The sequence below is a fragment of the Pleurodeles waltl genome, chromosome 12 (assembly GCF_031143425.1).
Source record: "Pleurodeles waltl isolate 20211129_DDA chromosome 12, aPleWal1.hap1.20221129, whole genome shotgun sequence".
In the NCBI taxonomy this organism is placed as follows: Eukaryota; Metazoa; Chordata; class Amphibia; order Caudata; family Salamandridae; genus Pleurodeles; species Pleurodeles waltl.
The window spans coordinates 10,916,459-10,931,086 of record NC_090451.1 but is presented as its reverse complement, the minus strand read 5'-3'; the positions used below and the strand labels follow the sequence as shown (position 1 = coordinate 10,931,086).

At 46.0% G+C, this 14,628-nt stretch overlaps 1 protein-coding gene across 1 annotated transcript in view; it reads left to right on the top strand.

Moving 5' to 3' along the window:
• PCSK4 (proprotein convertase subtilisin/kexin type 4) overlaps positions 1 to 14,628 on the top strand; it is a 2,195,633-nt gene that overhangs the window by 656,249 nt on the left and 1,524,756 nt on the right. Inside the window, exon 6 of the mRNA XM_069215864.1 lies at positions 7,753 to 7,841. Coding sequence (XP_069071965.1) covers positions 7,753 to 7,841 — 89 coding nt within the window. The remainder of the gene's footprint in view (positions 1 to 7,752; positions 7,842 to 14,628) is intronic.

Below are 14,628 nucleotides of genomic sequence, written 5' to 3'. Positions count from 1 at the left end.
TAGGGGATTGAAGCTCACAGATGGAGTTGTGAAAACTGTCGTCTCCAGACCCAGCGCTGCCTCCCTGTTTTGCTGTTCAGAGACCGTGACACTCGAGGGGGAGAGAGGTCCAAGCGGGCGGTAGAGGGCTTCCCAGCATTTCGTGGACTAAGTTAAGTTCCACCCAGGGATGAAGGGCCTTTGTTTCTCTGTTATATTATTATGATTGATTATTATGCTTGCACTGTGTTTATAATCTGAAGTATTCAGCTCCTCTATATTTTGCTTTCTGAACAACTGTGTCTATAATCTGAAGTCTTCAGCTCGTTTATATTTTGCTCTCTGAACATCGTAGTGTGAGCTTGCTGCAGTAATTGAAACATGAATTTTGGTATGCCGTTAATCAAAGCTTATCTGAAGTATTCAGCTTGTTTATATTTTGTTTCCTGAACATCGTAGTGTGACGCATTTTGGTATACAGTTAATCAAAGCTTATATCTGTCAATGAACTCTTTGCTCATATATATATATATATATATATATATATATATATATATATATATATATATATATACACACACATATATATATATATATATATGTATATATATATATATATATATGTATATATATATATATATATATATATGCTCTTTGTGGTGATCTCATATACCAATAGATGCTCTTCATTGCTATGTTTACTCTACCATTCTTGATGTGCTAAATGCATACATTTACCTGAAATTCTAGTAAAGCTAAATTGTATTCATAATTGGGGTGTGGTCCCTCATTGAGCGCCCTTATTGACTTATACCGAACAGGTGTCAACCAGTCACCTGGATAAGACAGGTACCCATGTGGATCAACTACAGATTCAAGGCTCCTGGTTTCGGAAGGCGAGATCGTAGCACATCAATCTCCTAGAGCTACGTGCAGTCCATCTCGCACTCAAAGCCTTCCTTTCTGCATTCACCACGAATACTCTGCTACTTCAAACAGACAATACGGCCACCATGTATTACTTGAACAACCAGGGGGCCACCAGATCCAGGACTCTATCTCTGGAGGCTCAAACAATCTGGCTTCTGTCCAGGAACTTAACAATAACAGCAACTCACCCCCCCTGGCATAGAAAATGTTCAGGCAGATGCTCTCAGCAGAGCGAGAGGCAAAAACACGAGTGGGTTCTACACGACGACGTCGTCGACTGCATCGTCTCCATGGGGGTACCACTTCTATAGATCTATTTGCAACACCAGAAAACAAAAAATGCCTAGACTTCGACTCCAGGTAGTACCATCCAGGGACATTGGGGAATGCCCTATGGATAGACTGGTCAGGAAAGTTTCTTTACGCTTTTCCGCCGCTTCCCCTGATCCCGGCAGTCTTCATCAAACTGTCCCACTCCAAAACCAAGATGATACTCATCGCTCTGGAGTGGCCACAGCAGTGGTGGTTTCTGGACCTTCTTCACCGGTCACTCCATCCACATCTCAGACTGCCATGCCGCCCAGACCGTCTCACGGAATTTTGAGGTCAGATGAGACATTCCAGCCTCTCGTCGTTGAATTTGGCAGCATGGCTCCTGAGGTAGTACAGTATGGTCCCCTTAACCTTACTCAGGACTGCATGGATGTTCTAAGAGAGGCAAAAAGACCTTCTACCAGATAGGCATATGCCTTAAAGTGGAAAAGGTTCTGCATGTGGTGTCTGGACAAGAGCTTAGATCCTATAACATGCGGAGAAGAGGTTATTCTTCCATATCTATTGCACCAAGCGAAATCTGGCTTACAATTCTCATCCATCAAAGTACACCTGGCAGCTCTGACTGCATACAGGAAATGTCCTTCACAAACCTCTTTCTTTAAAATTCCAGTTGTTAAAGGCTTCCTAGAGGGGTTAAAAAAGATTTTTCCTCCTACAAGATGTCCTTCTCCTCCATGGGAGCTTAATATACTTCTTTCACGTCTAATGCAACATCCCTTTGAGCCCATACACGAGGCTTCTCTCCAACATCTTACTTGAAAAACTGCCATCCTTGTAGCAATTACTTCAGCTCACAGGGTTAGTGAGATCCAGGCCCTTTGCGCTCAGGAACCATATACAGTTTTCCATTCCTCCAAGGTAGTAATGGGAACACATCCAAAATTCCTACCCACAGATATTTCTGACTGTCATGTAAACAAGACTATCTCTTTACCAACTTTCTTTCAAACCCCATCTTCTCCTTGTAGGAGGCTGGCCTTGGCTTATAGTGGGTACCAATGGTACTTACAACTTGTGCCCGGTTCAGTTATCCGTTATTAGTAGATTAGTAGTGTTCTAGCAGCTTAGGCTGATAGAGGTAGCTATAGCAGAGCAGCTCAGGCTGAACTAGGAGACATGCAAAGCTCCTATTATACCACTTATATCATAAAGCACTATATCATAAGAATCACAATACTCAGAGTTACTAAAAATAAAGGTACTTTATTTTAGTGACAATGTGCCAAAAATATCTCAGAGGATATACTCCCTTAGGAGGTAAGTAAAATACACAAAATATACACACAAACAGTCAGAAAAGTAGTGCAAACACTGTAGAATACAATAGGATGCAATAGGCTTAGGGGCAACATAAACCATATATTAAGAAAGTGGAACGCGAACTACTTAGGGACCCCAGGCCTTGTGTAATGTGTAGAGGGTCGCTGGGAGTGGAAGAAAACACTAAGGGTGACCAAGATACCCCACCCCAAGACCCTGAAAAGTAGGAGTAAAGTGAACCTACTTCTCCAGAAACACACTAAAGTTGTGATACAAGATTCTGCAAAGGAAGGGGACCAAGTCCAAGAGTCACGAAAGTGTCCGGGGTGGCAAGAGCCCACTAAACCCTGGATGAAGGTGCAAAAGGGCTGCCTCTGGGTGGAAGAAGCTGAAGATTCTGCAACAACGGAAGATGCCAGGACCTTCTCCTTTGCACAGAAGATGTCCCACGGAATACTGGAGGATGCAGAGTTGTTTCCACGCAAAAAGATTGCAAACAAGCCTGGCTAGCTGCAAAGGTCGTGGTTGAAGAAAATGCATGCTGCCTGGGCCCAGGAAGAACCAGGAGGTCGCCCCTTGGAGGAGGAGACAGAGGGGGCGCTCAGCAACACAGAGAGCCCACGCAGAAGAAGGCAGCACCCGCAGAAGTACTTGAACACGGGTTCAAGAAAACTGAGCACGGCGGTCGTCTCAGCAGTACAAAGGAGGGTCCCACGAAGCCAGTGGTCAACTCAGCGAGTTGAGAAATGCAGGATGGAGTGCTGGGGACCTGGGCTGTGCTGTGCACGAAGGAATCCTTGCAAAAGTGCACAGAAGCCCTAGCAGCTGCAGTTCACGCAGTTCACAAGATTACTCTCTGGCGAGGGGAGGCAAGGACTTACCTCCGCCAAATTTTGACAGATGGACCACTGGACTGTTGGGGTCACTTGGATCCAGCTCCTGTTTTGCAGGGACCACGCTTGTCACAATGAGAGGGGCCCCAGAGTACCGGTGAAGCAGAACTTTGGTGCCTGCGCTAGCACGGGGAAGATTCCGTCGACCCAAGGGAGATTTCTTCTTGGCTTCCAGTGCAGGGTGAAGGCAGACAGCCCCCATAGCATGCACCACCAGGAAACAGTCGTGAAAACTGGCAGGATTAGGTGCTACAATGCCGCTGGTAGTCTTCTTGCTACTTTGTTGCAGTTTTGCAGGCGTCCTGGAGCAGTCAGCGGTCAATCCTTGGTAGAAGTTGAAGAAAGAGATGCAGAGGAACTCTGGTGAGCTCTTGCATTCGTTATCTGAAGAGAAGCCCACAGGAGAGACCCTAAATAGCCCTTAGAGGAGGATTGGCCACCTAATCAGGTAAGCAACTATCAGGAGGGGTCTCTGACGTCACCTGCTGGCACTGGCCACTCAGGGGCCTCTATGGTGCCCTCACACCTCTGGATTCAAGATGGCAGAGGTCTGGGTCACACTGGAGGAGCTCTGGGCACCACCCCTGGGCTGGTGATGGACAGGGGAGTGGTCACTCCCCTTTCCTTTGTCCAGTTTCGTGCCAGAGCAGGGGCTGGGGGATCCCTGAACCGGTGTAGACTGGTTTAAGCAAGGAGGGCACAATCTGTGCCCATCAAGGCTTTTCCAGAGGCCAGGAGAGGCTACTCCTCTCAGGCCCTTAACACCTATTTCCAAAGGGAGAGGGTGTAATACCCTCTCTCAGAGGAAATCCTTTGTTCTGCCTTCCTGGGACTGGGCTGCCCAAACCCCAGGAGGGCAGAAGCCTGTCTGTGGGTTGGTAGCAGCGGTAGCTGCAGTGAAAACCCCAGAGAGCTGGTTTGGCAGTACCCAGGGTCCATGCTGGAGCTCCGGGGATGCATGGGATTGGCACCCCAATACCAGAATTGGCATGGGGGGACAATTCCATGATCTTAGACATGTTACATGGCCATATTCGGAGTTACCATAGTGAAGCTACATATAGGTATTGACCTATATGTAGTGCACGCATGTAATGGTGTCCCCGCACTCACAAAGTCTGGGGAAATTGCCCTGAACTATGTGGGGGCACCTTGGCTAGTGCCAGGGTGCCCTCACACTTAGTAGCTTTGCACCTAACCTTCACTAAGTGAGGGTTAGACATATAGGTGACTTATGAGTTACTTAAGTGCAGTGTAAAATGGCTGTGAAATAACGTGGACGTTATTTCACTCAGGCTGCAGTGGCAGTCCTGTGTAATAATTGTCTGAGCTCCGTATGGGTGGCAAAAGAAATGCTGCAGCCCATAGGGATCTCCTGGAACCCCAATACCCTGGGTACCTAGGTACCATATACAAGGGAATTATAAGGGTGTTCCAGTGTGCCAATTAGAATTGGTAAAAATGATCTCTAGCCTGCAGTGACAATTTTAAAGGCAGAGAGAGCATAATCACTGAGGTTCTGATTAGCAGAGCCTCAGTGACACAGTTAGGCACTGCACAGGGAACACATTCAGTCCATAACTATGAGCACTGGGGTCCTGGGTAGCAGGATGCCAGTGACACAGGCAAAAACAAACTGACACACAAGTAAAAATGGGGGTAACATGCCAGGCAAGATGGTACTTTCCTACACTCCTGCTGAGAGAACATTTCACTCTCTGGATGTGAAGAGGGTTCTAAAATTATATTTAGACAGAACTAAATCCTTTCGCAAGTCATAACAGCTGTTCATTAACTATGGCCCAGTTTGAACAGGCCTGGCCACCTCCAAGCAGTCCTTGTCCAGATGGATTGTCTCATGTATTTTGCTCTGTTACCAGCTAACCAATAAGTCCCTTGACGGCAGACCTAAGGCACATTCCACTAGGGGCAAGGGAGCCACAGCTGCATTAATGAGAAACATTCCGTTAGCTGATATTTGCAAAGCGGCTACATAGAGGTCTGTCCACACCTTTACTAGGCATTACTGTCTTGATTCTGATGTTAGGACAGATGCTCAAGTAGGACAGGCTTCTCTTAGAAATCTCGTTGCTTGAATAAATATCACTCTATTGTTCTGTCACCTCTACCGCTATCAGTGGGATGGGCTTGCTAATCTATTCAGTGCTTATGACTGTACATGGAAATCCCCTACGAGAGAAGGAATAGTTCCTTACCTGTAACTCCAGTTCTCTCGTAGGAGTATTTCCATGACAGTGATAAGCAACCCTCCCTCCTCCCCGGTGGAGTTGACATAATAATAATAATATTAATAAGAATTGATAATTCACAGACTCCTTCAGATTAGCTAGTAAAGCCTACATAAAGAACTGAGGTAACTGCCTCTTGCTAAGCATGATGGGATAGAGGAGGACCATCTGCTCTTAAAGGCACAGCTTCATTTTCATTCTGTATAATGTCAGCCTATGGGCTACACTGCCCTGCATTGCTTCATCCTTATATAACATTGCAAAAAGGTTTGTGAAAGATTTTTGTTCTGCGAAATCTTTAGAATATTAATGCATTTTAATGAATATCAGCGTTACAGTACCCTTTGTTCAACCAAGTAGGATGAAGAATTTGGCCTTTGTAGCCTCTCCTTTAGGCTGCATATTGATATTCTGATGTGACTATGCAGGCCTTCCTGAAGAAAGGCGAACATCTACACTTAAGAAGACAATTTCAGAACAGTATTCCAGGGTCCCCACAGGCGGGCGGAACTATTCAGTGCTTATGACTATCATGGAAATACCCCTACGAGAGAACTGGAGTTACAGGTAAGAAACTATTTCTTCCTCGCACTTACACAGCCCAGGGAATGGAGTCTAGGGTTTGTAGGGACGCCTACTCATGCAGGGGTGCCCTTACACTTCGAACCATGCACCGTTCCCTTGGGATAAAGGGTCTACCTTAGGGGTGACTTACAGGGTCAGAGTGCAGTGACCATGATATATGGCAAACCTTATATCTGGAGTGAAAGGTGCAGGCATCATTTCACGCAGGCTGCAATGGCAGGCCTGTAGTCCCAATTTGCATGGGCTCTCATGCGTGGCACAATATATGCTGCAGCCCATGGGGGACCTCTGGTGTACCAGTGCCCTGGGTACCTAAGTACCATATACTAGGCACTTACATGGGTGCACCAGTATACCAATTGTGGGGTGTAAAAGTTACCTAACAACTAAATTTAGGGGAGAGAGCACTGACACCCCCGGGGTCCTGGTTAGCAGGGTCCCAGTGCACTACTGTCTAAACACACTGACAGGTGGCAAAAAGTGGGGGCAACTATGCCAGAAAGATGTTACTTTCCTACACCTGTCCCTCAGGGCATACATTGCTTCGCACCTGATGAGACAGGCCGTTCTATTCTCACAAGGTGGAGACAGCTGTGATAGAACGTGTCCATGCACCACAATATTTAGAATATGTTGCCTTGGCCTCACAAATTATCTGCCTGGGCAGGCATCTTCAGGCTCCTGTTAGAAGTGTGCTGGTTTGCAGTGTCCAAAAGAGATTTATTTAAGTGTAGGTGCATATACTGTCAGCGTGGACACAGTACCTACATTTACGTCCTTCAAGTGCAGTTCCCGAGGTATGTTCCATCACATCCACTGAGCTCTTCAGATGGCTCTGGGGGCAAATCATTTTTCTGAATAGCCAACAAAACTTAATTTCATTTTACAAGATGTTGAAGGCATGTCTGTACACCTGCTCTGTCTTTTGTTTAGTTCTGTTGCTTGCATCACATGAGTTTGCTCTGTTAGCTCCGTGATGCCGCTTGGGTTTGCTGAGTCCTCTCATGGGTTCCATTCTGTTATATTCATTATATCCTATCTCTTTTGTGGATCAGATGGCTAACTTCTAGAGCACTTTCCTGCAAGAACAAGAAAACCCTCACAACGTGCTGGAGTCCAAAACAGGATGTACCTACTTTACTTCCCAAACAATTGTCCTAGCTCACATAAGCTGCCAATGAGTGCCCATCCATCAGACATACATGCTATTGCATGTTGTACCCACAGCTGCTGAAGCTTGCAGCCTTCTGCCTCACTATCTAGCCTTAGTACAACTACAGCATGGCTACCACATCTTGCAACCATCCTCAGTAAGCTGGCTAGTCCATTATCAGAGTGTCCAGGACAGCACTTCAGGGGAATGCCAGTGGTATGAGGTGCTGTATAAATGTAACCGCCAAACATGCTTTTGGGTACTACAATTTGCTAGATTATTTGATGCATATTGTTTGAATTGACTTTCGGTGCACATACCTGTGGTTTAACATTCCATGCACATTCATGTTGTTTCTTCCTTGTAGGCATGGTACGCGCTGTGCAGGGGAGGTAGCTGCTGTTGCAAATAATGGAATCTGCGGGGCAGGCATTGCTTATGGTGCCAAAATAGGAGGTGAGTTTGTCCATGTGATGGCAGATGTACTTTTTCTCTGCACTGTCTGTTCTCAGTGTACAGTCCTTTGTGAGGGTCTTAGCATATGTGGTTAGAGTTCTTGTAGAAACTGATATGCCTACATGTGGCTTTTGATTTCCTTTTACAGTAGTAAGGAATGCATTTATGTGTCTGTTTTGGGATCCTCTAAAAGTAGGAGGGATTGATTATTTCACCACTGTCTCATGGGTTTAGCAAGCCTATTGTCTGGATAGGTCGAAACTTGACATTCCATCTTTTACTTGGCTATCGGCCTCACTTCGATTTGTTTAGTAACTGGATATCCACCAAAATCAGGCTGATGACCTTTTTATACAACTATTGTTTTTTATTGCCTTATTCTGAGGTGGGAAATCCCTGAGTTACCAAAATCATAGATGCACTGTGATCCACCAACTGGAGCACCCTGTGTTGCCTTCAATCTTTGACAAGAATATTTAGATAAATACTTGAAGTAATGGATGGGAAGCTCTGGGTGGTCTGTGGTGTATGGAAGCATGAAAAGATCAAGAAGAGACACCTTTTCTTGAAAGAAGAGGAATCCTACCTTGAGTGTATTTTCAAGATGAGGGAAGCAACTTTCATACCCTGAGGAAGTCTCCTGGTGGAGTCATCTGTGGTGCTGAGATGGGGCATTCATCATGAGCTTCTTTTCAAGACGATTGTTGTGAATATCCTAACTGTGTGGAAAGCTAACGGCAGAGTGCTCTTTACTCAGTGAAGCATTGACTCTTCTGTTCTCAGTTGGTGTTGAGATCCTCAGCTTCAGTCTGTTCTTGGTATGAGTGCTGTAGTTGCCATGTTTGGATAAATATTTGTGATATTTATTGAGGGCTTTCTGTTGCCCATGGAGGAGGATGCCTTTAGACTCTGTGTAATTAGAGGGCTATTGTCCCTTATTACAGATAAAGGATCAAATATCCCAGTGGAAGAGAAAGGCCTATTGGTAGGTGGGTGCTAGGTAGAGTCTCCCGTATTGAAGCACAGTGGATCTCATTGGTGGGTGGAAGTTTGTCTCTTTTTGTAGGAGGAGCTGTCTTAGGTTCATTTCAGCACCTTGTTATGACTCATTGCCCCAATAATTTCAGCTTGTACGTTTTATTGTAGATTGCAGTCTTTTTAATAAATATACTGAAAACCATCCTGCATCTTTTCTTTGGCCAACATGTGTGTATGAGACTCTGCTGACGAGAGAAATGGGTGAGATTTTTCTACCACGAATTCCCTGAGAGATTACCGAGTGTCATGCGTCAGGCTGCCACAAATCACCTTTGCTTTCTATATTTGGGTGAGGTGCTGTTAGCTAGCAGAAAAGGGTTAGGCTGACAACTGCCAACCGGTGTAGGATCATCTCAAGCGGTGGTGCTGCCGCCCGAATCCAGCAGTCTTGTTCCCTTTGTTCCCTTAATAAGAGTCCTCCGACAGAGCACTCTGACTTGTCTTGTCTGTTTGGTGACATTGCGGGCTGGAAGCACTAAGGGACAGGTTTATGGAAAGTGGCACTGCACCTAGTGCAACGCAACTTTTCTTGCACCCCTTAGCACCCCCTAATGCCACCATGTGTGCACCATATTAAATAGACGGTGCACCATGGCGGTAGTTAGGGAACTAGCATCAGTATTTTTTATGCTAGTTCAGGGCTCGCAGGAGTAGCGTAAAACATTCTGACGCTAATCCTGCAAAGCACGCAGAGGCTCATTGACACCAATAGGAGCCTCATTTTAATGCCGGCTCTGAGCAGGTGTTAAAAGTGTCAACAAAAATTACGCAGTTTTTTCGGCCCATTGTAATGGCGCAGGCATAATGTGACACAAAGGGTTACAGAGTGGTTCAATACATGCATTGCGGCACTTTGTAAGTTTGGCGCAGCTATTTTATCCTCATTGGGCCATATTAGTGGGGAAAAAATTGACACTACTGTGGCACAAGGAGGCGCTAGGGGCTCTTAAATCTGCCCCTAATTCTGCTGTTGTCGGAAAAGGGCTTGCTGGTCATCCTGTTAGGGTCAAATGTTTCAGCTGAAAAAACAAGTCTGCCGGCTTTAGCTTGTGTTGATGGGGCTGGCAGGATTCTTTGGGTTACTATTGCTGAGTTAAACGTTTGCTTATTCTCACTGCTGACTAAAGGTTTCTGTCTCCTGCTGCATGGTTTGCTGTCTGAGACCTTTTAAGGTATGTCTCTACCTACAGTCATGACTTCATTCAGCAGTGATCCCTAAGGGTGCCGTGGGTGAGCCAGAGGATTGTTTGCTGATCCTCACTCTTCTCTGGAAAGAGCTTTCAGTCTCTTTCCACATGGTTAGTGTACAAAGCTGGCTCTGTACATACTATATCAAAGTGAGATATAGTGCGACCAGAGTCCAGGGGTTCCCCAGAGGCTTAACAGAGACCAAAGTAGGTAATACTAATGCTCTATTTTGTGGTAGTGTGGTTGAGCAGTTAGGCTTATCAGAGGCTATTGCAAAGCATTTGTTGTGCACACACAAAAAATAGAAGAAGCACACACTCAATGACTTAACTCCAGACCAATGGTTTTTATGTATCAAAAATATATTTTCTTAATTTTTAGAATCACAAGATTCAAGTTGCAGGTAAGTACCTTAGAAGTTTCGTATTTCACACAGGTATCAACAGTACTTTGTTTGAAATAGGTAAGTAATACAGGGGCATATTTATACTCCGTCTGCGCCGATTGTGCGTCAAATATTTTGACGCACAATCAGTGGTGCAAAGGTTGCCCCGTATTTACACTTTGACGCCCGAGCCCACGGATGACAAAATTCGGCCGTGGGCGTCATTTTTTGGATGCGGCAACCCGCCTTGCGTTAATGATGACCCGTCCAAAAAATGGCTTAAACGGCCGTGCATCGTATTTATGCTTTCGGGCAAAAATGACGCACGGCCGGGAGGCGGAGCCAGAAAATGACACACAGCCCGATTTGCGTAAAAAATGTACGCCTGGGTCAGGGCAGGCGTTAAAATGGGGCAAACACACCTGTATTTAATCAGAACACACAGAACAAACAGCAGAGCAGCAACAGTGAGCCATTTAGGTGATTCTAATCCAGCGTGCACGCAGACGCAGAGCCCAGCAGCAACAACAGCAGCTACAACAACACCAGCAGGGACCCCAAAGGCAGCGCAGAAGGCAGGAGAGGATATTCCGCCCAAGAACAACCCTTCAGGGCCTCAGGGAACACGACATCATACAGAGGTACAGGTTGAACTGGCAGGCTATTCAGCAGCTGCTGCGAAACATTGAACCGCAATTGGCCCCCACTTTGGTGACACCCCGCACCATCCCAACAGAAACAAAGCTGCTTGCCGTAATTCACATGCTGGCAAGTGTCTCTTTCCAAACAACTGGTGCCCTGGTTGACGGAATATCACAACCATCATTCTCTGCCTTTTTGCCCAAAGTACTGGATGCCATCATTCGGCTGACACCCGCCACATCTGCTTCCCTAACACACTGCAGAAGCAGCAGGAAACAAAACAGGAGTTCTACGCAATCAGTGGCTTCCCACACGTCCTTGGTGCAATCGACTGCACACATGTACGCCTTCTGCCACCTGCTGCAACTGAACACCTCTACCGCAACAGGAAGCACACACATTCCATCAACGTGCAGGCCATAGTCGATCACCAGGGATTGATCACCAACATCGTGGCTAAATATCCTGGGATTGTACATGACTCATACATCTTCCGTCACTGCACCATCAATGAACACTTCCAGGATGGACAGTATGGCAATGGACTACTTGTTGGTAACTACTTATATACACACTCCACAGCAACCCTCTAGGACACACAACACATACACCACAACAGCAACATGTGAACAGGAACACACTGAGGTCATGACATCACTAGCCATGTTTCTTAAGTCACCATTGAACCTGTCACACATTGGAAATTACTGTACAGCCTAATGTGAAGACGTCAATGAGTGTGGTTGCCTAAATGTCACCTTGCAAATTGTAAGTGTCCCAATGACCTTTACATTAATACATTGCATACGTTTCAAGGTATGGGAAATCCAGGGTACTTTGATATGAACGTGTTAACAACACTTTCAATTTTAACTGTGCATGGAACTATCATCTCACCCCCAGTGAAGATACACGGACACCTGTATCACAAGTCACAATGCTAGGGAGGGCACACTGTACTGCAAATCCCAAAACATACTGCTGACAAACGGTTAGCAGACAAACACTCGTTCAGCCAAGGAAACAACACAGTGCAGATGGTACAGCCTACAAGCATAGGATGTCACATTAGTACACAAAAGAGTCACAGACAACACAAGACAACTACTACAATTAAAGATCTTTTCAATAGTGCCAGCTACATCAACATGATCCCATTCATTTTCTCTTGCAGCTTATCAGGGGTATGGCATCCAGCCATGGATTATGACATCATTTGGCAACCCGAGTTCAGCTGCAGAGCGTGCATACAACGAGGCCCATAGGAGGACACGCAGCATTGTCGAGCGGACCTTCGGCATCCTCAAGTCAAGGTTCTGCTGCCTCGACATCACTGGTGGTAGCCTCCTATATTCCCCAGAGATGGTCTGTAGGATCATCCTCACATGTGCAGTATTGCACAACATTTGTATCAGAAGAAACATTCCCCTACTGGAACCAGAGCCACACATGCCTGAAGAGGAGGAAGTGGAGGATGCTGGCCTGCAACACGAGGGGGAACTACAGAACACAGCTGCTGGTATACGCAGGCGGCAACAGATTGTAAATAAATTCTTCTGAATATGATCACCTTCACCACTTTAGTTAACTAATTTAAATAAACACCTATTCTAATCACCATATCATGGTCTGGCTATTCCTTTTTGCACACCTTCATCTTTACTTGTCAGAATAAAAGTGTTGCCTCATGGAGCATTGCTGAGATACTGAGTAGGACACGGAACATCCCAGAGCTAATGTGATGCCTAACATACAATGGTCACATACACACACACTCTTAATGACATGTATCATGTACATATCTCCTTTGAAGGCCAATAGTAGAGGACCACAACTATTTCACACATACATGTTGAAAGCAAGGTCCAACGCAGCATATGACACACAACTATGACACCATCACTCAATAAGGGGAAAACAAGCCTCATACATGAGGCACTCAATGTGCTTTGGCATCACTAACAGGAATGTCTGACAAGACCCTTGACAGCAGTTAGTCCAACTGCATCCAATATTTGCAAGGAATATCTGTGACTAGAGTTCCATAGAAGCAGAACATAGACAGCACAAGTGCCACTCATATGACATGCATTGCGCACATGACATTCCATGCACATGTCAGCCCATTTCCGAACTCCTGACACACCCATGCACCTGGTCACAACCCACCTGTTGGAAGAGGTCCCTGATATACTAAGATGTGTACCCTGATAATACCTCCTCTACACACACAGACCAACATTAGCAAACCAGTGTGCTACACCCTTTCCTAAGGTATGCCATTGTCATATACCATCTGACTGCATGGACGTCAGGTCAATTTATACACTGTCTTCTAGTTTCAAAGCCCTGTTAGCACATGTAGATTGCTTCACCTTGTGAAAATGTCTGTTGGCCCTTAGAATTCAAGTGTCACCTACAGGACCGGTGAGAAACAGATGCAGCCCTTTCACTGGCTGTGGGTGTTCTTTTGGCCCTGGCAGAACACTTAACAATCTGGACCTGCCCCAATCCCTGATCGTTCACATCGACTTAAATGTAATTGACATGTGGCATACCCTATGCATGGCAATGTTATGATCCGATATGGATGTTGACATTGTTAATGGGTCCTGCTGATGTTGGGTAATGTGTGTTACATTGGATTGCCCTGATAGTCGTATCAGTGTCCTATTTCCGCCTCTGACTGTGCAGGTGTATTTCAGTGACCAGTTACATGTGTCCCCTCCTCTATGCTGTTGTCTGAGCAGTATGACATTTGGGATGTTGCCTTGTTACCCAGGCACAGGATGGACCCTGACATATGCAGCATGGGTGTGTCCTTAGTGCTGTGTCGCTCCTATTGTTGTTTACTTTGGCTGATCTTTGTGACAACTATGGGCATTGACATTTGAGTGTACTGGGGCCTTTGTCTTGTTTCTGGGGATTGTTGCAGATGTCATCCTCACCCCCTAATTTAGGTGTGTATGATCCATGGGGAGGTTACTGCCATTGGCTACTTGAGCTGCACACTGATCAGAGGTGGTAGTGGCAACTGTTGTCGCAGTTACATTGCAGTTGTCAGTTTGGCTAGAGGATTGCTAATAGGGCCCTAGTTAATGTAGGAGGTATGTTGGCTGACGAGTGCCAGGATGTCAGTTTGACATAGTGGCCTTCCCTCCTGTCGTGGCTTTCCCTTTGCTCCATCGTTGGCATGACAGCATGCCCCCATGGGACTGTTGTTGGTGTAGTGTAATGGTGTGCCCCAGCTTCTGTCTATGCAGGCCATGCCCCCCTGCCGTGCCCCTTTACCCATGCCACTCCATATATTAGATGACTTCAATGCATTTAGTGGTTGGTATCCCACCCCCGGTTGTAGATGACATTATTGCATTTTAATTCCCCATGCGATTTACCCTGCATGTGCGTTGTCTCCTGGTAGTCTGCGCTGTCCTGTCCTTGAATCCCTGTGACGATCTCCTCAGGGATGACGGGTGCAACCATCTCCTCCATGTGGTCCAGGGCCTCCTGGTGTGCTGGACTCCCCCCTCCAGT